Consider the following 23,059-nt stretch of genomic DNA (forward strand, 5'->3'; position numbering starts at 1 on the left):
GAGGCAGCGGCCAATCTGAGGGTGGCTTCAAGCAAAAGCGCGTTGGACGCAGATGGCGGTTTATCAGTGGCGGCGAGAGCAGCAACAACTCTGGCGGGAGGCGCAGGGGACCTCACAGCAATAACAATAATAGTAAACTCAAGTATTGCAACGCCTTTCAGAAGATGGGCGGTACTGAGCCGCCAAATCTCTCCGGCGGACGCTTTGCATCGCTGCGTTAACCCTCACCCGGGGCGTGAAAAAAAAACGCAAGAACGTGAGTAATCAATTGAGGTTGCGCGGGGTAGTAGCAAAAATCAAAAAAAAGCCAAAGAGGTGAAGGGAAGAAGCGTTGAGTTGTCACTTGGAGAAAGTGAAAAATAAAAGGAATACCAACAGCTGTGCCTGTGCGAAGAACACCCACGCACGAAAGGACCATATATGTATATATATATATATATATATATATATATATATAGAAAAGTAAGTGTCGTCTCAAAGGGAAAGAAAGAAATGCATATGCATGCATGATATATTCGTGCATATATGGGTTAGTGGATAAGAAGTAGAATAAACAGAAGAGGTGTGTTTCTGTACGCACGCATTGCGGACATTTATGTTTTGCCCAACGGTAGCAGCTACCGAAGGGCGGGAAAAGGCGATAATCAAACTAACATCATCAACAGAAGGTATTTATCTGAAACCCAAGGGGGGGGGGTCGGGAGATATTGCCTGTTCTTCTTGTAGCCGCATAAAAAAAATGTGGAAAGAACGAGTAACAGTCCGATATTGCGGGTATCAATTTACATTAACATTTTCATGCCTTTTTTTTTTGCTTTTCTTTCTTGTCTTTTTTTCTTGTTGGGGATGGTCCTGCTGTTTTGAGATGTCATTCCTTTTTTTTTTTGCTGGCTTGCATCATTCACGTGCCTCTCTATGTGACTGCCCTATTTGCTATTCTTGCCTTTGCATGCGCTCACGGCCGTACATCCATATCATCGTTAACTAGTCGGTACAAGCGAGGCACACTTAGAGAGAGAGAGAGAGTCGGAGTGAGAAGAAAGTAAGTGAAAAAAAAACAATACTACTACAAGGTGTGGGGGAGGGGGGGACGGGGCAAGGGAAGCTACAGCTATGCCTCGCCACTGATGAGGGTGAAAAACACTTGCATTTTGCCTAAGTGCAGTGATGTCTCTAATCATCGCGACTTTGGCGTGCTCCATTCTCCCGTTTTTTATTTATTTATTATTTTTCACATCCATTTTTCCAGAGCTTTTGCTAAGATACTCTTTTTGCTGTGACGGTTTTGTTTATTGCTGCGAAAGACATCCGCCAGCACAATTTTTGTGGTTGTTGGTTGCTCCGCGTTTGCTTCCTATTTCTGACAGGTCGGGGTAAAGCGGAAATTGTTTCGCACGGTTCCGTGAACGGCAGCCGGTTCGGGAGAAAATGAGACAGCTGCCTCTGTGAAGCACGTAGTGAATTATACTTGCAATGAAGAAGGACGAAGAGCTTTTTAAAAGTTTTTGTTGCGTTTCCGTCTACCTCTTTTTTGTCATTTGCCTTTCTTTTTTGTGTGTATGGTGTGTGAGCCTGTTCGCATTTGTGTGTATTTTCCTGCTACCGCGTGCGTGCTCCTGGATATGTGGAGTGCGGGGATACAATAAGGGTGGATACAGCCCCCCCCCCCCTCCCTTCTACTCCGTAAGGTGTACGTAGCAGGCCCATACAGGCAGAGACGGAGAAGGAAGAGGTTGGAGATGAAACAACAGCAACAAATGGTGTTGAGGCTGGAAAGGACAGCAAAACAAAAACAATAGAAAATAAATGAAAATAGTTGCTTTATACTAATTGGGTCTTTTGTTTGTTTGTTTTTGTTTATTTTTGCTTTATTATTTTCCCAAACGAAGTTGTGCCTGACGGTTAGCGCATGGACTAACTTGTTGGGGAATTTGAAAACGAGAGAGCAGTGAAAAGTGGGTGGCGGCGTCCCTTCTGTACACGACTCATTTGTCGTTAATGGTTTTTTTGTTGTTTTTTCTTTTAGTGTATTTTTGTTTTATTTTTGTTTTATTTGGTTTTGAGCGTTTTTTTTTTTGAGTTTTCCCACTTATTGTTGTGTGTGTTTCCCACAAAGAAGCGTTGGGCTTGTTCTTCCCCCTCTTCCCCCTCTTTCCAATTTTGTGTGTGTGCGTATGTGTTTCTGCGCACCTAAGCACACACATTACAACTACACCAACGTGAAAGAAACCGCGAGACTTTTCAGTTCATTGATTATATTATATTTGCTCACAAGAATGATGCTTTGTTTGTTGTATGTGTTTTTGTTATTGATGTTTCGTTTTGGAGAGGGGGTTGCTTGGCAAACTTGAGTGAGGTACTGAGAGTGAGTGGCTTGTGCGACTCTCTGAATATGAGTGAATTGACGACTATGGGCCAGTAGTGCCCGGGACGAGAGGCTGCCGAGGGTGCAAGAAGGAGAAACAAAAAAGACACGTTCACACGCACACACAGTTATCTACGTGTGTGTGTGTGTGTGTGTGTGTGCATTTATGTCCTTCGCCGACTAAAAGGCGGTGTAGGTTGTGCGGTAGTCAACGCATCTAACATAGGCTAGAGGGTCTCTTCTTCAATGAACATGAATGATTGAATAAACCCAGTACATATAGGTAGATGTATCTAATGTTTATTAATATATTGTTTGTACATATGTTGCGGCGCGTATCACAATAATGCCAGTGAAGGAGCTTGATTTCTCTCGGGTTGTGTTTTTTTTTTGTTTCCCCCGTGTGTCATCATTGCCTGCTTCACGTTTTCTTGCACGTGGTGCTGCCGTGGTTGGGGGTGGAAGAGACAATGGGACTTCAGCACAGAACGAACATGCACACACACACACACACAAAATAAGGTTGGGATTCTCGAGACAACGTGCTTATTTGTACCATAACTCCCCATTTTCGAGATTGCTTTGGTCGTAGTTGTTGCTTTTCTCTGCTGTGAGTGATGCTTTCTTTGTTGCTCTTTTTATTCCGGCGCATGGCTGTCGTTCAAAAAAAAAAAGTGCAGAATAATTCGAGAAACGCAGAAGATGAAAAACAATATGAAGATAAAAAGGGTAAAGAAAGAGGCGGTAAATGAAGGAAAAGAGTCAGCGGTGTATCTCACTTGATTCCCCGGCGTACATGTGTTCTCACGAAGCTTGGGTGTTGGGCCGTCTTCATCCCCAGCGCCTCTCTGTGAGCATACATCACTACTTGTCTGACGTTGAAGTTGCAGTGCATTGTGGGTGACTCTCCGTCGCGTTACTGGAAGTCTGTGTGCTTGTTTGTTTGCTTTCTATGTTGCTGTTGTTTTCCTGTTGTTGTTGTTTTTTTCTTTGCTGCTCGCCATCGCGGCCTCAGCAGGTGAGCCGTCCGGTGTCTTGTGGCGTCACAACACAGACACACGATTACATCTCGTTTTGAGGTCCCCGTGTAATATTGTTTTGCGCCGGAGCGATGGCTGCGATAGCATCAAACTTGCCGATGGAGATGCGGGGGGAGATGAACGAGCTGCGGTTAAATTTGCGGGATTCACAGCTTGAGAAGGATCCTCTTCGCCGGCGTAATCTTCTTCGAAAAGTAATTGCTCTCATGACAATGGGCGTAGATACGTCGTGTCTCTTTACTGAGATGATACTGGCGTGCTGTACGACGGACATTGTTAGCAAAAAACTTATTTACTTTTATCTCATCAGTCGCTCAGAGAACAACGCGGAGCTGGCACTGCTAAGTATTAACACCCTGACAAAAGAGTGTGGGGATGAGAGTCCGTTAGTGCGCGGTCTCGCCCTGCGTTCGCTGGCATCGTTGCGTCTACCAAAGCTATTTGTTTTTTTGATCCCCGTCGTAAAGAAGGGCTTCTCGGACGTCTCGCCTCATGTGCGTAAAACGGCTTGTCTTTGCGCATTGAGGGTGTTTCGCATCTCCCCTGTTGAGTTTCACACGCAACGTTTTTTTGACCGCATGCTTGGGATGCTACGCGACAGCGATCCGCTAGTGTCGTGCAACGCCCTTGCCGTTCTTGTGGAGGTTTCGCGGGACGTAGAGGCACGCGGGGGTGCGGAGGGCCTCTTTGACGTCACAAAGCCCATCTTATATCACTTTTTGAACAAGTTGCGCAGTGTTCCAGAATGGCACCAGGCGCAGATCATCAACCTTGTACTCCGCTACACTCCTGGAAGCGAGGAGGAGATGTTTGATATTATGAACCTTCTCGAGGAACGGCTGCAGAGCCACAACAGCGATTTGATTCTTAGCGTCTGTAAAGTGTTTTTCCACCTGACTCAGAATTACCCTGCGGTGTACCGTCAAGTCTTCAACCGACTCAAGCTTCCTCTGCTTTCTCTCGTGTCATCTGGCTCCAACCCGGAGATTTGCTACGTTGTACTGTGCCACATTAAACTACTCTTGCAGCGTGAACCACGTGTGTTTCAGGATCTATACAAGGCCTTTTATTGTCTGTACACGGACCCCACCTATATAAAGGCAGTGAAGATTGACATATTGTCTATGCTGGCAACGGAAGCATCATCTACAGACATCATTGAGGAGTTTGCGGCTTACGCGCTAGAACGCGACAAGGCTGTGAGGTGTGCGGCTATTGGGGCAATGGGACAGGTGGCGTTGCGTCTGCCGTGTACTGCACAAAAGGTGTTGCAACACTTTCTACTCTTTCTTGAGATGGAATCTGATCAAACTCGTGGGAAGAGTCTTGCTGTGATGAAAGACTACCTGCGCAAATATCGCGACATCGCCGTTGTGCGTCCGTTTCTTGACGCACTTGTGCGGGTCTATCACGAGATGAACTTTGCTGATGAAGAGAGTCGGGTGGCGCTTGTGTGGGTGCTTGGCGAACTCGGTGAACACATTGAGGATGCCCCGTACATTATTGAAGGAATGTGTAATGAGCATTTACTTGCCGAAACGCCGACATTTCGCCTGCAGTTTCTCACTTCCGCTGTGACGCTATTCTTCAAGCGACCTCCTGAGATGCAGCCGGTACTTGGAACAATGTTCAAATTGCTCATCAATGATTTCTCTCACGCGGATGTACACGACCAGGCGTTGCTTTACCATCGACTGCTGCGGCAGAACCTGGCGGTAGCAAACAAAATAATTGCCGGTCCAAAGGCGGAGATCAAATTTTTTGTAGAGGAGCAGAACGCGGTCCTGCGCGACAAACTTCTTGAGGAGTTTGACACCCTTTCGGTTGTGTATCAGCAGCCGAGTGACACTTTTATAAAGCCGCCCACTACGGAAAGCGACGCTGAAGTTGATGACGACTACGACGACGACGCAGCGCAGAACGAGGAAGAACAAGTAGCGAGTGAAACGTCGATGACGGCGGCGTTTGTCAGCGGTAACCCACAGGAGAAGACGGGAAATACAGCTGAGTGGCAGAGCGCGTCTTTTGGTCTTTTGGAAAATGTCTTTGAGCTGTCGGAGGATCCGCATATCGAGCCACAAGAGTTTCAATGCCGTTGGGGTGCGCTGGGTGAGGCAGAGATGTGCACGCTGCAGCTGCAGCTTCAGCAAACGCCAGAGAAGGAGACTTTTGAGAAGGGTCTGGAGGAGTGTGGCATCATTACGTTGGCCTCTGGCGACCAGGGGAATGCGCATAAGTACTACCTGTACGCGCAGGAGGAGGGAAATGACGCTACTCACTTCCTCCTTGAACTCTTTTTGCACAGCTCCGGTGCTGTGAGTGTTACAGTTAAATCCGATAATCCCCATATGCCGCAGTTTATGCAGCTTCTTCAGAGAGTGATAGAACAGTTCTGAGAGGGCGAGGGGAAGTTGTGGAGGAATTGCCAACATAAGCAAGAGAAAAAAAAAGGCGAGCGAATGAATTTGTGTGTGTGTTTGCAGGATGTTGAGATGACAGCTGTCTTTGGATACTGCAGAGTGTGTTGCAGCAGCGAAATGTTTTTCCGTCTCCGCCTTTTTTTTTGTTGTTTTTGTTATCGTCCTTGGGCTGTGAGTACATCATTGGCTACTTTTCTTCCGCAAACGATCCTTCTCGAAGGAAGCAAGATGGTACGAGAGAAGCCTTTTCATCGGCAGTGCGACTCCTCTTCTGCGGTAAAGAGAAGGTGAAAATGAGTGAGAGAGAGAAAGAGAAACAGATGGTTGCGTGTGTGTGTGTGTGGCTATTTCGCTGCCTCGCGCCGCTAGGGAAGGGAGCGAACGCGAGGCTGTCACCTTCATTTTTTTATTTTATTTTTTGTTTTGCGTTTGCAGAGATTAAAAATCAACCAAAAGGAGGGCGGGAAGGGGACCAATACAGAGAAGGGCTCAAAGTAAGATAATAAATTGTTTGCGTTTGGGCGACCGTTGCCCGGCGTTAGAGAGACACCCACACTTAAACAGTCATAAATAGAAATTACACGTTCGTTCCTTGCAGAGCTCCTTGTGGGGGAAATGGAAGACAAACAGGCCTTCTTTGTTCAAAGTGCGGATGGACGCAAATTTAAAATGGTGATTCGTGGAGATTTAGGAAAGCTGAGCGTGGGAAAGATACGACGCTACCTCAAATCATACGGTGTGCCGGATGGGCAGTTGCTCCTCCATGACGGCGTGGCGCTGGAGGACGATGCAGTGGGAAATGATTTTGGGCTGCGCAACAATGTCATATTGCAGTTAGTATCTCCGCATCGTTGTGCAATGATGGGTGGTGTGCGGAGCGAAAGAGCAAGCGATGTTCCTCCACACTTCATGGGAGGAGAAACCGCTAGCAGTGCCCCCTCTGCGATAAGTGCAGAGATCCGAGAATGCCATTCGCAGACGGCCTCCTCGCGTGTATTAGCAACGGCTGCGACAAGTCACATAGACCCAGGTGGCATTCCAGAAGTTTTTTCTCAAACCAATGCTGCATCTGCTGCCGTCTCTAGCAGTAACAATAATAGTAAGAATCATGGTAATAACACAGGTACTGCTCTTGACATGGTGCCGGATGTAGAAAAATTGCGGTTGCGTGAAGAAGTTCAGCGTCTGCGTCAGGAGGTTTCAGAGTTGCGGGAACGTCAGAAGAGTAGCGCCACCAGTGTGCGACCGGAGCCTGTTTCTGTAGATATTTTGCGAACTGCAAGGTCTAATTTACAGCAACTCGGTGAGGACTTGGGGGTTCCCTTGCAATTTGATATGAATCTCACCTGTGTCATTGGAACGGATGAACGTCACACGGTGTTGGTTACCTTTGACCCCGCAACCGAGCGTCTTTATGTGTACTCTACGCTACTGACACAGTTACCCGAGGATACTGCGGTGCGTGTCAAAATGTATGAACTTCTTTTGGAGGGTTCTTTACTTGGACGTGAAGTATGCGGTGGCGGCATCGGCATGTCATTGCAAAATGGCATCGTGATACTGTCAACCACCATTCCGTTGCGTTATTGCTCCTCTTTGGCCCTAAGAGAAATCATGCCAGCGTTTGTTGAAACCCTGGGACGCTGGCGCTCTCTCATCAACGAACTTCTGGAGTAAATCAGCATCTCAGGTTATCTGTTGTATGCGTATTTGTGTATTTAAATGCTCGTGTGTGTGTGGGGTGGGGGGGGGGGAGTATAGTAAAATGTGGTTTGAGGTAAATCACGCATCCTCAGGCATTCTCTGTATACCTGCCCTTCTTGTCGTAATGGTTCCTATCGTTGTCGTTCCATTGCGAGCTCTCACATGACACAAGACAAAAGTTAATTTTTTATAAAAAAAAATAAGCCTAGAACACGAATTATACAGAAGGGACGGTGAAGAGTTGGCGTGAAACTTCACAACACTTGTTTCCCTTTTTTTTTGCGTTTTCTCTTTAGCAGGGGTGGGAATGTGGAAGGCTTATGGTCGGTTGCTGTTGGAATTTGACAAGTGCATGGACCGAGGCGAAAACGGTATGAATAGGAGAAACAACAAAAAAAAACACTTTTTTTTGTTTTTATTGGCGCTTTGGCTTAATGCCCGTGTCGATACCTGCTTGAACGAGACGTGAGAACGCATACGTACGCAAGAGGATGGTTGTTTCCCCCCACCCCCCCTTTTTTTTCCTGCATTTTTTATTGGCCACTTTTATTGGTGGGAATGGCGTTTCCACCTTACGCACGGTCCTCCCTCGAGTTATGTGCGCCTCTACAACCCTGCCAGCAGCAGCAGAACTATAGACTTTGCCGTGTGGTGCCTCGTGATTTTTGTTTTGTTTTGAATGCCTTTGAATGTGCTGGTTTCTTTTACTTGTGCCCATCGCTTCTTTTCTTTCTTGTACGTTTTTGTTCCTTCTGTGGCCTTCTTTGTGATCATTTTTTTTTATATAAATAACATATATGTATATATATTTGGATTATTTGTTTCCATTTTCTATTTGTGTATGTATGTGTATTTGTTTCCCTCCTCTGGGCCTCTGTTGCACTGGCCCATACCTACGTGTTGTGGGAGTATCCACCAGACAAGCGAACTCGTTGTTGAAAAGTCGCGCTACGTAAGAAAGATGCCGCCACCTCTTCTTCAGAAGGCATCTCCGCCACCACCACCACCACCACCACCACCACCAGCATCACCGGCGAGGGATGCGACGAATGGACACTCCGCGACTGTTGGCGGGGCGACATCCGCTCTCTTTGCAGAGATTTGCACTGGTGGTGACAACATTACAGCACAACTGCGTCACGTAGAAGATCACGAAAAGGCGTACAAACAGAACGTCCAGCACGGCGCGGTAGACTTCTCTGGTCTCGAGAAGAAGAAGGCCGAGGCAGATGCAAGGCGTCAACAGCAGGGTAGAACTGCGGCCGCTGTTGCCGCAGAGGAGCCTGTGTTGCATCTTGAGGGCGATAAGCGCTGGGTGGTGAAGTACCACAGGGGAACACCTACTGTACAGAAAAAGGTAACACTTGACAAGGTAAGCATGCGGCAAGCCGTACAGATTTTCAACTCTGAATATCTCATGGTTGAAATCAAAGGCAAGGTCAATTCTGTCTCTGTCGTGTCCTGCAACAAGGTGCAGGTTGTGATGGACAGTGTGGTGTCCTCGCTGGAGGTTCTGAAGTCGGGAGACATCGACGTGAAGGTGCATCGTGCCGTCCCAACCGCCTCCGTGGAGAAGAGCACGTCGGTAAACCTGTACCTTATGGACAAGGATGAGGCGCTTAACACGGATATCTTTACTGCCTGCAGCTCCGCAGTCAATCTCAACTTTCCCTCGGAGGAAGACGCCACCGACATCATTGAGCGGCCGCTGCCAGAGCAGTTCGTCTCCAAAATTGTGCGTGATAAAAGGGGTGGATTCAAGATTGAGACCAAACCCAGCGAAATCACCTAATACGTCCTCCGCGACTTGCAGGCAGCGTATTGAATATACGTGCAGAGGCGCGTCGCATGAGCTCGCGCAACGAAATAAGGGATGAATAAATGGGAAGAAGACAGGAAGAACGGAAAAAAAAAGGGGGGATGGAGGGAGGAATAAGAAAGAACATTGAAGAACATAAAAAAAAGAAAAAAGATCCCGAATTTAACCAGATACAAGCACACATATTTGTTTGCGCTCTTACTCTCTCTCACGCAGACCCATTATATATATATATATCTCTACGCAATAGTGGGCTGAGTCTGCTTACATTTTTGCGTTTTGGGTGGCTGATATCGCATAGTGGGGGGGGGGCGAATGATATATAAGAGTATGAGGCGTGGGCATGGATGCAGCAATGACACAGAGAGAACACATTTTTTTTTTGTTTCAAACATTGCGGTGGTATCACTCTTACCAGGACTCATATATTTGTTTTACTTCTTGTTTACTGTTCTCTCTGTGGGTGGGTTTCTATTGTGTTGTAATTTTCTTTGTTGCGATGGTGTTGAAAAGTCCGTATCCCATTTTAGTTACTTTTTGCTGTTATTTCTACCGCTGAATGACGTTCAAGACGACACACGCGTGGCGTCGCATTATCATTCCACGTTTTTTTTTTGTTTCCTTTTGTTTGCTCCTTTTACCGCGATCGCTCGCTCGACTCTAGTGTCCGCCTCATGTAGAATGCGTGACTTTGTTATTATTATTACTGTTGTCTCTGTTGCTCCCTCTTTGCACTAGTTCTTTTCCATATTCCACACTGCCGTCTCAGTGGGTGTGCGGGCCGGTGCGCAAGGAACAAATATAGAGGAGGAGGAGGTCATCTTGGCATTGTGTGGACGGAGTGTGCAGGGGCGAGGTACTCGCGTGTTTCAGGTATAAGCTGCAGGCATCAAAGGTGCGGAGAAGGACAGCGGGTCATGGCGTCACTAAACACGGAGCTTGCGCTTGTGAAGCGATTTCACGCATTGAGCAAAAACTACGATAACCGTCCGGTGGTTGCTCGCCGCAGCACGCTTCCGGCGCTAGTCCGTTTTCTAGGGAGCAAAGATAGAGAAACACGAAAGTACTCCCTCGCAGCTTTGCATCTCTTAGCAGAGCACCCTGAGAATGTGGAGCTGCTCGCCGAGGAGGATGGACTTGTACAGAAGGTCTTTAGGGTGCACAAGGACGCCGAGTACGATGATCCAGAGCTCTACGAGCTGACGAACCAACTTCTTGATCTCCTAGAGCCTGTTCTTCTGGGCCAGGACCCCAGAAAGAAAGAGGTGCCTGAAGAGAAGAGCATGGGTTGTAGCGGCAGCAACAATTGCATGGAGGACAATACGGTGGATACCAGCTTTTCTTTGGCACGACGAAAACGAGCTGCTCGCGTCTTGCACGGCGTTGGATCCGACGCGATCCACACTGTTATTCTCGATATACCCGCCCTTGACCCTCGAAACGGGGATGACCTCGCAACCATTGAAGACATTTTTCAGTCCACGCGTGGAGTGTTGTCGTACTCCATCTTCTTAGAACAAGGACAGGCGCAGCTGTTTATGACATGCGAAACCCGAGCCGTTCAGCAGTCGCTGTTAGACGCAGGCTTTGAGTCCGTTGTGGTGCGGGATGACATAGTTAACCGGGGCATTTTTGGTGGGGATGAGGGCGATCGCACAAGTAACAATCGTAGCTACTACGACGGAGAGACCCCGCCGAAGCGGCCCTCGTATCTGGAGAGCTTTACTAACACCCTTTATGAGACGGCGTTGGTGCTGCGTGGCGGCGGCAGTCAAGATGACAGCCTGTCCAGTCGCGTGAGGCGTCAGCAGGACCGTGAGCAACGAGGGACCTCCACGTTGGGCTACGTGGCGAATGCGTTGTCAAAGTGGTGGTGATGGCGGACCGGGGACGGGTGCGATGGATTTGAGGCGACGGGAGTGGGAAAACAAAGCAACGGAAAGAAGGGAAAGAGTGGTGTGGCAAGCAAGCAAAAGAATAAGAACGAAGCAGAGTGAGAAGAGAGACACGACTCTGTATTTTGTCATCCTTCCAATGAGATAGAGAGGGAAACATGTGTGCTTTTGTAAACATGCAGTGACGAAAAGTAATACAAATTAATGGCGGGAACAGAACTGCAGTGCTAGTATATTGCGTGCGGCGAAGTTGAACTATTATATACAACATATAGATACTATGGATGGGTGCGATTATGCCGCCATTTCAAACTCTTCCACACTCCTTGCCGCAACTAGTGCTCACTTTAAATGGATATGTGCGGATAAAAATCCACATGCATTTACTACTTCTTTCTTTTACACAAACACAAACACACACACACATAAACAGTTACACGAAGAAAGTGAAAGATCAAAATAAAAGGGCGAAGAACCATAGTGTTGCGCCTGCGTGTATTTCTCTGTTCGTTGTTTATTATAGCGTGAAGCTCGTTCCCTCCCCCCCACCCCCTCCCCCTTCATCTTCTCAGCGGTCTCCAGAAACTTACCATGCCACGTCGTGTCGGTGACGTTTTCTTCTTCTTGCTGCTGATCCTCTTGGCAACGATTCAGCCTGTGGCAGCTGAGGTTTACATTAAGCTCCTCCCCGGGAAAGAATTATGCCTGAACTACGAGGGATACCGTGACCCTGAGGATGATCCGTCCATTGTGGACCTCCGCCACCGTGGACTTGACCCGCGCAGTGTTAACATTCGCACCCGCATTTACAACCCCAGTGGGGAACAGGGCGTTCTGAACGAACGTATCGATCCTTATGGTACTCCCTCCTCACTTTTTTTCAAGGTGACAGAGACAGGTACTTATCGTGTCTGCATGCGCACCCCACTGAGTCACCCGCCGTTACGGTTTGAGATGCGTTTTGTGGGGGAGAACGATCTCATAGACCCAGCCACCACGATAGAGGGGGTTCCCGTGGTTGACAAGCCCGTGGAAGTTGAGGACTATCGAAGCCGCTTGAGAATGTTGGACATTTGTGTGCAGGTCACTCTGGACGAGGTTCGCATGAGCGAGAATCGTCTCCACATGTTTGATGATGTCACCCAGATGACGTACCACATCACGGTAGGGATGCTTCTTCTTAATGTGGCTCTCTCTATTGGCCTGAACGTATGGGCAGAGAAGTATCTTGAACGCTACTTTATGAAGAAGAAGATCGTCTAGTCAAAAGTCAATTGCCTACGTCGTTCGTTCGAGAGAGAGAGAGAGAAAAGGTAGAAAAAAAAAATGATTATAGGACATCAATTTTATGCCAGATAAAGATACTCAAGGTTTTCTGGGAAGATAATGTCATGTATAGTTGTCTTTCACTGTTCACCATAGGTAGGAACATTTCTGTTGTGTATTTTGTTTTCTCATTGTATTTCTTTTATTTATTTTGCTTATTGTTATATGCAGGAAACGTGCTTGTTCACCAATGTTGTGGCGGTGGCGGTGGCGGCTGCATGCCACACCAAATTTGTGCCTACTCCAGGGGGAGAAGGGTGGCGGCAAAGAGCCGTTCCCGTCATATGCGACCTTGTTGTTTCCCCGTAAACTTTGATGTTTGTTGGCGTTTTTTTTTATTGTTGTTACTCTCGCGTAATGTGTTGGATTCTTCAAACAACCAATAAGATAGAGAGAAGAGGGGCATTTCTGCAGCCAAGGAGCTCCACACAGAGGTGGGCATTGCGCTTGTGTAGCAAATGGTTTCAGTATCAACACTTTTGCAGGTGATTACTCGCCATTTTGAGGCCCCTCAACCATCTTTCTTACAGATGCATGCTAACGCCATCATGCGTTTTGTATGCAGTGTTCCGTTAAGTCTGCGGAGCCGCACGGATAAGCTGAACATGATGCAGATTGTGCTGCACTGCCCGCATGCGACTACATTGTTTGCGAAGGATGCCCAGTTAAGCGCCCGAATACTTTTGTCTTTTTTTGTTGATCGCATGGTGGATGACGGGGAGCTTGAGGAGGTGCAACGGCAGATTATTCGATCTGTTAGCGTCAATCAGGACTTGCCTACTCCTCTTCTCTTGACAATGGCACGAAAGCTATCGCGTCAACGACGCGACTCATCACAAATGGATTCTTCGCCGGCACTAGAGCAGGAAGACGCCCTTGTGGAAGAACTTCTCGAGCGCGTCGTTCGCCGGATGCCAAGGTTTGGGCAGGGCATACGTGAGGGTACCACTGATGCAGTTCTGTCGCAGAAGGAAATGCATAAAAGAGAGAGTACTGGATTCGAGAAACCAGAGCTACTGTTCCTCATTTCTACGCTTCGCCATACTACGGCGTCACGCTCGGCCCGCTGGAGGGATAATGGCATGGAGACGATCTCCACCCCGATGCCACTCTCTGCACATATCGTGGAGCCTGTGGTGCAATGTGTGCAATCTTTCCCTACGTTTCGTAAAGAAGATGCGTCACCACGGTCAGATGACTGGGTTCTCATGGCACATCTTATTGGTTGCTGTGACACGAGACTCCACGACTTAGGGGTGCAACTGTGGCGGCAGAAGGCAAGCCGCTATGAGCCAATCGGTAGGACACTTCACAATGGGCTTAGTTTCTCGTTTGCGCTGGCGGGTTTTTTGTGCGCTTTGAAGGGTGCGGCAAAACGCGATGCCCTGGAACTATGGATTGACATTGTGACAACTCCTGAGGACTTGTCTGAAATGTCGCAGAAAATGCTGCGGCTGCTGCTTGTTGACGTAACACTCACGCTTCGTGGTGGTTGTGAGACTCATTTCCATGAGCAACTGATTTTGGGAGGAAATCGTATTTTGGCTGCTTTGGATGCAGCGTATGCATCCTCGTCACCATCGGCGGTGGTTGCGTCGCGCAACAGTGCGTGGACACGCATGTCGTTTGTTAGATTCTTCCCACCTTTAGAAACCCCAAAGGAGCTTGAAAACACTTTACTACGACTGAGGGAGGCTTTTGCGGTGAATGACGCGATGGATTCCGAATTTATCCGAGAATCGGCGGATTTTGTTCGGTTTCTGCAACGAAAGGACTTTGTCGACAAACACATGTTGGCCGCAGTGTCACAACTGTTGGCTGAACGGCTTCTACACATGTTGGAACGACCCTTGTCGGATGAAGAGTGCGCAGTGGCGCTCATTCCTGCCATCGTTACTTTCACCGCACAGTTGCGTGACATCCAGGCGAAGGAATCAAAAGAAGAGGAAGATGTCACGTTGAGGAATTTATTTCACGCGATTGCCATGAAGCTGCTTCACCACGATTCACTAAAGGCCACGCCTTTTCTTATTGCTGTGCTATTGCAGATGATGGAACTGTTTGATTTTACCTCAACTACTCAGCACACCACAAAGGTGCGTGAACTCACCCTTACCGCACTCCGATCGGTGCCGAGCAAGTTGCAGGAAATCAACTCACATACAGCACAGCACTGCCTTGACCTGACACTTCGCGCTGTTCGTTTTCATGTGGCGGACAGCGAGGTGTTAACAGCGGCGCTTGTGGCACTGCGGCATACCACGGATGGCGCCATTATGCAAGAGATGAATTGGGAACAACGGAGCTTGACAATCGAGCGGGGCGCCGTTGTTTACCGCGAACTTTCACACTCTTTTGCCACTCTAAAGCAGGCGAGGCGGCTAGGGAAACAAATAGTAACTATGACAGCGTTGGTTGCCTCAGAAAAAGTTGCCCCACGTGGGCCACCGATGCAGTCCAATGGAACTTGTGGGTATAAAGACTGGAAGTACTTGCGACGGAGCGCGCAGGTAATGTGGTTGGTTGCGGTGCGAGCAGCTCTCTTACCGATTCCGCGAACTCCTGTTGACCGCTACCTGGTGTCGATGCTGCGGTTTGTAAAAAAGTATTGGATTGCTGAGAAGTTGACAATGAATGGGCAAAAAGACAAGATGACAAAGGATATGGTCGTACAAGAGGTTGATGAGAGATTAAGTCGGGATTTTTTGGATGGCCTCCTACCGTTGCTTCATCCGCTTATGGCTTCAGCCTTCACAAACAAGAGAGTTTTTTTTGCAAATTTGCGGCGCAACAAACTCATCATCTCCACTGCATGTGGGGTCTTGCAAAGGAATAAGGATTTCTTGTCGCCCTGTGTGTGGTTCCATGCACAGCGGACGTTGTCCAATCTTCCTTCCGCCCTAACGGGCCAAGCCACGTCACTTGAACTTGGGACACTACAACTAGCTTTGAAGCACACTCTTCGAAATGTTCGGGCGTGTAACAATCGTGGGACGTGGCACTTGACGGAGCACAGAAAGACACTTCGACAAGAAACAGAAGATGAGACTATTTTGACCCCTAAATGGATCGGTGACATGTTCTCCTGCGCGGAGCTTATCGATGACCCCGACTCACGGGCCTATCTCATCTCACTCATCACAGATTTTCTAGAGGCGACGGGCGGAGAGGCGGAGGAAAATGGGGATGGCGCACCAATTTCGGAAGAAGAAGAAAAGACACAGTCAGTTTTTTTGCAAAAGATAATACAGGCGCTGCGGCGTGGTTCTGTGTTGTATGACTGAAGATAACGGTCAAAACTGAGGAAATAAAGGAAGGCGCTCAAGAGATAAAGAAAAAGCGTCACACTGAAGATTTGAAGGATCTCTGGTTTGATCCCGGGTCGCGGCAGGGAATTCTTCTTCTTTTTCCGTTTGAATGGTAGAGGGAATGAGAGAGGAAAAAAACATTTTGTGTAGGCAATTCACTTTTTTTTTTTCTGTGTTCTGTTGGTGTTATGAATAATTGTCTTGTGAAGGGGTGCCCGTGGAGGAGAAGGAAAGGACGTGGATGTGTGTAGCTGAGCACTGCACAGCGTGAAACACTTGTTTCCAGATGAAGCTATGTCTCGTCCTCCTTTCTGGGCTCCCAGGGGCTGGAAAAACGACGTTGAGCTTGACGATGGAGCAGCTTGCAGGAGCGAGGAGGTCTGAGAGGGAAGGTGCGGAGGCTAGGCCCTGTGGAGTGATTGAAGGGATCTTTGAATTAGATACATTTATATCTTCGAATGACGAGGAGAATGCGATGCAGAGGAATGGGACGGCTTTCACCCCAGAAGCATGGAAAAGAGCCTGCAATGAGGTACGTGAGGCGACGTTACAACGACTGCGCCAATGCTTGCTAAGTGCTGAGACGGAAAGGATGGGCAATGGGTCGAAAACAGAAGCATCCACGACACGATTTGTTTTCTTGGTGGATACCCTACCTTATAGAAGCATGAAGGCATCTTACTGGAAACTTTGCAGAGAATTGGACAAGGAGCAGCTTCAATATTATTGGGGAACAAATGAGGCAAAGGGTGAAGGTGACTGCCGCCTCCCTGTCGAAATTGTTTTTGTAAACATGGTGGAGGTTAGACTTAATACACCGCTTGAGGTTTGCCTCAAGCGCAATGAACACCGTATCGAAACCCCACAATATGTTCCTCCTCATGTCATTACAAGTATGAGTGAATCTTTTGATGTCGGCCTTGACGTTTCTTTCAAACCTCGGCTGGACGATAATTACTGGGTGATGTTGCCTCGTCAAGCCACTGCTCCGTGGCCAGTGATACGACTTGAGGATGCGAAAACAAACTGCGATTTGGCTCCGAAGGTGCTAGCTCAAAGGCTGTTGGAACGACTTACTTCACGGGAAGTAATGAAAGCATTGGAGGAACAAAGTACGTCTCTTTTCGAAAATGAAGTGAAGAAACGAGAAAGAGGGATGCATCAGCAAAACCAGCAGCAACTGTGTGAGTCGGTGAAAGCTTCCCGTAGTGATTGGCTTCACCAGGTGGATCTGCATATGCGTGCGATAGTGCAGCGCTACATGGAGGAATTAAAAGAGACTGGTAAACTGCGGCCAGGCATTGGCGTCCTCGCAAGCAAATGCAGGGAAGAGCAGTATGCGCAACTAAAGACGATGTCTGCGTTCTGGAAAGACGGTGAAACGTTTTATGCATGCAAGGAGCTGCTTTTGCATGAACAGATTCTCGAGTTTCAACGGAGACTTTCCGCATTGTAACACAAATGTTAGAATTCCCCACTATTTGGCTGCCAGTATGGACCGCGTGTCTTTCCGCAGGCTTAATGTTTACCAACAACTTTTCATTCCTTCCCATTATTCCGGATTTTTTTTTCTTTTTGAGGTTTCTTCAAAGAAGATACAAATGGATTCCACTTGTGAAGAGAACAGAAACTTGTTTGCGTATCTGTGTAAAGGGCAATCTTGCGGGCGGTGTGTCGTTCGGCAAATTTCCCACGCACGCAGCTATCGCAAAGAAAGTTAAACTTGCGAACACGGTGTTGCTCGGTAAGCGTGATGAATGTTTTAAAAGTGCATATGTTGGGAATTGCGGCCTCATAGTTTTTTTTTTTTTTTGCGAGGGCGATGGCTTGAGGGAGAGCGTGCGCCAGAGATTGTTGAGGAAGACTTTTGCTTGTTTGTTTTTTCTCTGTTTGACGCGATTCGGAGGGTGGAGGGCAGTCGGGGCTAGTCCATTTTGTTATTATCATTTTTTTTTTGCCTTTTTTCTTTTAGTAGTGAGGCGTAGCGAAATGGGCACGGTGGAAGAGGTCTGTGTCTGTGGTGAGCCGCTGCTCAGGGTAGGGCTTTTGACGGAGTTGCTTCGCTACACAAGTGCGTGTCGCCTAGCAAAAACTCTTGCGGCACTCGCAGCAAGTGAACTTCCAGGCGAGCGACAAGATGGCAAGGGTCTAATGACAGTGGCTATTTTTGAGGGGCTGCAATCCGCAGCTGTGCAGTGTGTGACGGGGCGTGACACCCGTCATTGGGTGCATCCTGTGCTGGATGTACATCGCCAGGCCAAAGTCCGCGTGGGAACGGAGGCGTCGAATTTATCGTCTACCGCATACACGCTTGAAGGTGTAGCACTCACTAAGGGTCGCATCTTGGGAGTAATACGAGACAATAATGGTACCAACGCCAGACATGAAGTTTCTGTAGATGAGTTGAGGCTTGCCGAAGAGGCGTCTCTCTTTCATGACGAGCTATTGCCGGCAGTTGAATGCATTCAGCCGCAGCGTACCTCGAGGAGTGCACGGAATTGGTTTCTTGAAAAACTGTGCGGTGCCCCCACGAAGCTACTCACCTCCTTTAACCAAAAGCGGCGTAAGGCCTGGGCACTGACAGACAGACTACTCATTTTATTTTACGAAGAACGCAGGCGATTGGCGGAGCTTAAGGCGCGCATGCAGCGCGAAGAGTCGGCTATCGAGCTCAAGGGCCTCACGCTTACCCAGCTCGAAAACTGTGACGTAGTGCAGCTTGAAATTCGCATCTGCGACAAAACTGACAGTGGGTGGTTTCAGTCCAGGTTCCCAAGGGAAACGGTGCGACATGATTCGCATGATGTGGTCACCACTTTAGAGATTCAGGCGGAACATGTGGCTCGGTTGCGGCGGCTAGCCTTGTGCTCCGAGGATATCCACTTTCGTTTCTCCCTGGCTCTAGTACTACTACGCTATGCCGGTCTGAGTGGCGGGGAGTGGCAGCTGGAATCTGGATGGCACGCAGGTGTTCCCCCCAGTGTTTTTGCTGCTTTGGTGAGTGCCTTTCACGTGACGGTGGAATGTTTTGCAAGTCCGTTGAATTGCACGCTGTCACGATATTTTTCTGCGTTTCCTGACACTGATGCTTTTTTTGGCTGTTGTGGTAACTTTTTTGCTTCCCCACCGTTGGTGCCTCTGGAAGGAGATCCACTATCACTTGAGGCGAATCCACCCTTTGACCATGGAGTTATTGCTGCCGGCTTGGAACGGGCCCTGCGGTGGCTGGAGGATACGCCAGCAACAACGCCACTGTCCTTCGTTTTTATATTGCCTGACTCAGCGCAAGCCAACGGCGTTACAGTACGCAAGAGCGCGGAAAAAAGCCGTTTTTTCCGTGGTGGTTGCGTTGTCCCTTCTCATACGTCCATGTACGTTCATGGAGCTTGTCACGTTGAACAACGGATGAAGCGAAAGCGCCCATATAATGCGTGTGCCAGTGAGGAGGAACTAGTGGTTTTGTCCTGTGCGACAAGATTATTGGTGCTGCAGAACGACGCTGCTGCAGCCATGCTTTCTGCCAGTGAAGGGATAACTAAGGTGCGATCTGCTTGGGAGGCATTATCAGCTTCTGTGGCATTGTGATGCCTCCGCTTTGCCGGTTGGAAGTTGAATAAGTAACAATATTATGTGTTTTATTTTCCGCATCTTAACGAATCTTCGATGGTCAGTGCGTCACCACGTTTGCTAGAACCCTCATCTTTACCCACCCCAATACTACGATGAGTGTTACGTTGATATGCCTTATTTCTCACTTGCGGTGTTTTGCGGTACAAGCCTTACCGCATACTGTGTGACTCATGTTCCCCTGCTGCTCTTTTGCTTGGCTTTGGAATGTGGGATACGTCTTCCAATGGTGAGAGTCGGTCTCTGCTTTTTTTTTTTTTCTATCTTCTCGCTGCTGCTTCTTTTCGGTAATACACACATCTGCCTACGCGCCGTATACAACAACAACAACGCATACGCTAGATATCATCCTTGCGCATTTTCTTCAGTGATAAATGCCACAGGCCAAGAACGGCAGTGGTGGTGACGCTGCAGCACAGCTACAGACCCATAAAGGTGACGACAATAGTACATCATCGGGGCCACAAGACAGCTCGCCAGATGCCATGAAAATAGCACCCTACAACGACGATCCCGATCTTCCCTTGTACACTATTGATCAGGCGCCGAAACATCTTTCCGATAACATATACATTTTAACGGGATACCGTGTGGGATACACTGCACGAATGTGTGCGCGCAGTATTCTGGCCCTTCATAACGAAACATTCAACATTTGGACCCATCTTATTGGTTTTGTGGTATTCCTTTTTGTAATTGGTTGGTTCTTTGTGCTTGTTCTTATTCCCTCGTCGCACCAACAACAAAATGAAGACGCACTCGTTGCTTCCCACACTGAATCAAAAGGAGTGACGCTCTTTCTCTTTGCAGCCTATTCTTTTGGTTGCCTGATGTGCATGCTGTGCAGTTCGCTTTTTCACACATTGTTGTCGCACAAAAGCGCGACTGTATATTCCTGGGTGCATGCGTTAGACTATTTTGGTATCACGTTTCTTGTGGTTGGGTCGTTTCTTCCCTTCTGCTACTTTTCTTTCGCGTGTGAACCGCTTTGGCGCTGGGCGTATTTGAGCATGATTTCTTCTTTGGGCGCTATTGGCTTGTTGGGCCCCTTTTTCAGACAGTGGACGCAGCAGCAGTATGCAAACTCCAGAACCTTGTTCTATGTCTGCATGGTGAGCAGTGGGCTGTTTCCCATCACCCATATCTATTTTTTGCTCCCTGGAACCATTTCATCCTCGTTTGTGAAGGGGTTACTTTTGATGATGACCTTGTACGGAGTGGGAGTTTTTGTGTACGCCTTTCGGATCCCCGAGTTCTTTTTCCCTGGAAAGTTTGATTTGTATCTCTCAAGTCACCAGATATGGCACGTCCTTGTTTTGGCGGCGGCGTTCGTACACTTCTTTAACAGTGCCTCCATGTACGTCAACTTTCGGCGAATGGAACTGAGCTGCTAGCTATGGAGTAAGTGTGGTGTGGGGTTAGGCGCAAAGTTGGATGCATGGATGAGTGTGCGTGTTGAGGTGCAGCGATCGTCTCTCTTCTCTTGCCGTCGCTTTCGAGACGTCTTGCACACAACAAAGCATGGCGAGCGAGTAGACAAGGGAGAGAGTGAGTGATAATTCTCTTGCATTCTCGAATGGAGCTTATAATAATTATATTTATATATATATAAATATATATATTATTATTATTATTATTATTATTATTAAATTACTTTAGAAGCCGCTCTCTGCCGCTTGGCTGTTTTGGTGCAAAATGCAAGTGCAGGTCGCCTCCTGTTTTATCTGCTCGTTATAGGGACTTTTGTCTGGGTGTGTGTTCCGCGACCAGACATAACGATGGAGAAAAACTAACACAACCTCTTCTTGCTGGGTCTTTGTTGTTGTCGTTGTTGTTTCTTCCGTTCCCGACTTGGGCGACGTTGCACTCGTGCAGTTGGATTTCTGCGGCGCGCTGACTCACAAATGCCCCGCCTCGAAGTTGCACACCAGCCAGTTTATTGTATCCGCGTCCGCGTGCGTCAATTGATGTGATATGCCCGGTCGGGGATCGATATGGAGCTGTGCGTATACGACGAGGTACACGTTCTTGTTTTTTCTTTTCCTTCTTGTTTTGAAGGCAAAAAGGGCTAACAGAGGGAGGGGGGGGGATTATTATTATTTTGTTTTGCTTTATCCCGGGGAAAACATATATCTATGGCCTCGACTACAACACCGCAGGAGGCCATGCACCGGGTGGAAGTTGAGTTGCGGCGTTGGGAGCAACAACGACAGAACCAGCAGCGCATGCTGCAACTCTTAACAGCCATTGTTGAGACGTTGGAGACCACCATTATGGGTTATTTCTCGCTCTCGCCTCCGTCTCTTTCTTCAATTGCCTCTTGGGATGCAAATGACGCAGCGATGACGCTTGGTCCGCCAATACAGGCTGCACTTGGTGGTGTTCTGCATACCCTGGCAAGATCACAACACTCTGTTACTGAGGCATGCCTGCGATTCTCCTGGCGTGTACAGGCTGTTGATGAGAAAGTGCAATGTCTCCGTAACAGTGTCGCAAACGGTGCTTTGCTTGTACGAAAATGCATGGACACACAGAGATGCGAACGCGCCTTGAATGCGCTTCTCTTGGCCGCCCTGTCAATTATTGTGCGTTCCGGTTGCGATGTTACTCAGGACATGGCAGAGGGCTTCAAAACAGAGCATTCAAGCGAGCAAGAAGAACAAGGGGTGCCGCCTCTTCTCCCTGCTTCAGGTGTCTCGTCCTGTAGCAATGCCTTGCGGAAGTATTGGCAAAATGAAGAACAGGCTTTTTCTGCAGCTATATCTGACGTCACTGAGGTCTACCACTCTGCTGCGTACACCACATGCAGGCTGCTACGGTCCTCATTGCTGGAGACGCTCTCTGCACAACGGTGGTTTCCTTCGCCGAAAGCGTCTCGCGCACGGCATGCGGCACGTTGCGCGTGGTACCGTGAGATAAATGAGGCCACTGCACGGCGTCGGGCGGCGCAGAAGACCAAATGGGAGCGCCACGAAAGAGCGGCGGGGGCTCTTTTAGAACGTGAATGGTCCATGCTAGTTGCGGAAGACACAAACGGGAAGGTAAATTAATTGTTATTTGCATCCTTGCTTTTTTTTTTGTTTCCTTTTTCTTTTTTCAGTTTGGTTGTTCCTTGCCATTTGGGTGCGGGGGATTGTCTGTTGCACACGGCGTGACTATTTTTTTTTTTTTTTCATAACTGTCTCAGGGTGATGTGTGGAAATGGTAAGGCGTGATACCTCATTTCCGTTTCTCCACATTTTCTCCTGTGGCTGCTGTCTTGCTACTCTTTTTTTTTTTCCTGTCTTCTTTCTTCTGCCACCAGGGGTTCAGCAAGCACGCAACAAGCATAGGATTTCAGTTTAATTGGGGGGACGCAGTCAAAGGAACGTCATACGTTTTATTTACACACTCACTCACGAAAAGGAAGAAAACAAAAGAAAAAAAGAGGCGGTTTTTTCCTCTTGTGGGCCTTACGAAGGCGACGCACACTCAGCTTTAGCTGTGCCGTTTTTTTTTTTTTTTGGTTTTTGATATATATATATATATATATATATATATATATATATATTATAT

At 48.0% G+C, this 23,059-nt stretch overlaps 10 protein-coding genes across 10 annotated transcripts, besides 18 other annotated features; all 10 read left to right on the plus strand.

Annotated features, from left to right (window-relative positions):
* Positions 1 to 416: 416 nt before the first annotated feature.
* Positions 417 to 457: a microsatellite.
* A 348-nt stretch (positions 458 to 805) lies between these two features.
* Positions 806 to 839: a microsatellite.
* A 171-nt stretch (positions 840 to 1,010) lies between these two features.
* Positions 1,011 to 1,043: a sequence feature (GA-rich).
* Positions 1,044 to 1,838: 795 nt separating this feature from the next.
* Positions 1,839 to 1,863: a microsatellite.
* Positions 1,864 to 2,501: 638 nt separating this feature from the next.
* Positions 2,502 to 2,526: a microsatellite.
* Positions 2,527 to 2,862: 336 nt separating this feature from the next.
* Positions 2,863 to 2,880: a microsatellite.
* Positions 2,881 to 3,318: 438 nt separating this feature from the next.
* Positions 3,319 to 3,351: a microsatellite.
* Positions 3,352 to 3,476: 125 nt separating this feature from the next.
* TraAM80_04277 (putative beta-adaptin) lies at positions 3,477 to 5,801 on the plus strand (the record flags this gene model as incomplete). Its single annotated transcript, XM_029381210.1, has 1 exon — positions 3,477 to 5,801. The coding sequence occupies one exon, from the start codon at positions 3,477 to 3,479 to the stop codon at positions 5,799 to 5,801; it is 2,325 nt and encodes a 774-aa protein (XP_029238969.1).
* A 425-nt stretch (positions 5,802 to 6,226) lies between these two features.
* Positions 6,227 to 6,250: a microsatellite.
* Positions 6,251 to 6,440: 190 nt separating this feature from the next.
* Positions 6,441 to 7,502, plus strand: TraAM80_04278 (uncharacterized protein; the record flags this gene model as incomplete). Its single annotated transcript, XM_029381211.1, has 1 exon — positions 6,441 to 7,502. The coding sequence occupies one exon, from the start codon at positions 6,441 to 6,443 to the stop codon at positions 7,500 to 7,502; it is 1,062 nt and encodes a 353-aa protein (XP_029238970.1).
* An 808-nt stretch (positions 7,503 to 8,310) lies between these two features.
* Positions 8,311 to 8,386: a microsatellite.
* Positions 8,387 to 8,490: 104 nt separating this feature from the next.
* On the plus strand, positions 8,491 to 9,321 carry TraAM80_04279 (G-actin binding protein; the record flags this gene model as incomplete). The annotated part of the gene is made up of 1 exon (XM_029381212.1): positions 8,491 to 9,321. The coding sequence occupies one exon, from the start codon at positions 8,491 to 8,493 to the stop codon at positions 9,319 to 9,321; it is 831 nt and encodes a 276-aa protein (XP_029238971.1).
* A 136-nt stretch (positions 9,322 to 9,457) lies between these two features.
* Positions 9,458 to 9,502: a sequence feature (A-rich).
* Positions 9,503 to 10,265: 763 nt separating this feature from the next.
* Positions 10,266 to 11,225, plus strand: TraAM80_04280 (uncharacterized protein; the record flags this gene model as incomplete). The annotated part of the gene is made up of 1 exon (XM_029381213.1): positions 10,266 to 11,225. The coding sequence occupies one exon, from the start codon at positions 10,266 to 10,268 to the stop codon at positions 11,223 to 11,225; it is 960 nt and encodes a 319-aa protein (XP_029238972.1).
* A 419-nt stretch (positions 11,226 to 11,644) lies between these two features.
* Positions 11,645 to 11,675: a microsatellite.
* Positions 11,676 to 11,834: 159 nt separating this feature from the next.
* Positions 11,835 to 12,506, plus strand: TraAM80_04281 (uncharacterized protein; the record flags this gene model as incomplete). Its single annotated transcript, XM_029381214.1, has 1 exon — positions 11,835 to 12,506. One exon carries the CDS (start codon positions 11,835 to 11,837, stop codon positions 12,504 to 12,506), a length of 672 nt encoding a protein of 223 aa, XP_029238973.1.
* A 521-nt stretch (positions 12,507 to 13,027) lies between these two features.
* Positions 13,028 to 15,853, plus strand: TraAM80_04282 (uncharacterized protein; the record flags this gene model as incomplete). The annotated part of the gene is made up of 1 exon (XM_029381215.1): positions 13,028 to 15,853. One exon carries the CDS (start codon positions 13,028 to 13,030, stop codon positions 15,851 to 15,853), a length of 2,826 nt encoding a protein of 941 aa, XP_029238974.1.
* Positions 15,854 to 16,163: 310 nt separating this feature from the next.
* On the plus strand, positions 16,164 to 17,333 carry TraAM80_04283 (uncharacterized protein; the record flags this gene model as incomplete). Its single annotated transcript, XM_029381216.1, has 1 exon — positions 16,164 to 17,333. The coding sequence occupies one exon, from the start codon at positions 16,164 to 16,166 to the stop codon at positions 17,331 to 17,333; it is 1,170 nt and encodes a 389-aa protein (XP_029238975.1).
* Positions 17,334 to 17,743: 410 nt separating this feature from the next.
* Positions 17,744 to 17,770: a microsatellite.
* Positions 17,771 to 17,866: 96 nt separating this feature from the next.
* Positions 17,867 to 19,462, plus strand: TraAM80_04284 (putative phosphorylated CTD-interacting factor 1-like; the record flags this gene model as incomplete). The annotated part of the gene is made up of 1 exon (XM_029381217.1): positions 17,867 to 19,462. One exon carries the CDS (start codon positions 17,867 to 17,869, stop codon positions 19,460 to 19,462), a length of 1,596 nt encoding a protein of 531 aa, XP_029238976.1.
* A 416-nt stretch (positions 19,463 to 19,878) lies between these two features.
* TraAM80_04285 (adiponectin receptor protein 1) lies at positions 19,879 to 20,898 on the plus strand (the record flags this gene model as incomplete). Its single annotated transcript, XM_029381218.1, has 1 exon — positions 19,879 to 20,898. One exon carries the CDS (start codon positions 19,879 to 19,881, stop codon positions 20,896 to 20,898), a length of 1,020 nt encoding a protein of 339 aa, XP_029238977.1.
* Positions 20,899 to 21,088: 190 nt separating this feature from the next.
* Positions 21,089 to 21,123: a microsatellite.
* Positions 21,124 to 21,152: a microsatellite.
* A 168-nt stretch (positions 21,153 to 21,320) lies between these two features.
* Positions 21,321 to 21,340: a microsatellite.
* A 299-nt stretch (positions 21,341 to 21,639) lies between these two features.
* TraAM80_04286 (uncharacterized protein) lies at positions 21,640 to 22,554 on the plus strand (the record flags this gene model as incomplete). The annotated part of the gene is made up of 1 exon (XM_029381219.1): positions 21,640 to 22,554. One exon carries the CDS (start codon positions 21,640 to 21,642, stop codon positions 22,552 to 22,554), a length of 915 nt encoding a protein of 304 aa, XP_029238978.1.
* Positions 22,555 to 22,573: 19 nt separating this feature from the next.
* Positions 22,574 to 22,601: a microsatellite.
* A 392-nt stretch (positions 22,602 to 22,993) lies between these two features.
* Positions 22,994 to 23,015: a microsatellite.
* Position 23,016: 1 nt separating this feature from the next.
* Positions 23,017 to 23,059: a microsatellite.

Source organism: Trypanosoma rangeli (genome assembly GCF_003719475.1).
Source record: "Trypanosoma rangeli strain AM80 chromosome Unknown Tra_15.4_contig_00123, whole genome shotgun sequence".
In the NCBI taxonomy this organism is placed as follows: Eukaryota; Euglenozoa; class Kinetoplastea; order Trypanosomatida; family Trypanosomatidae; genus Trypanosoma; species Trypanosoma rangeli.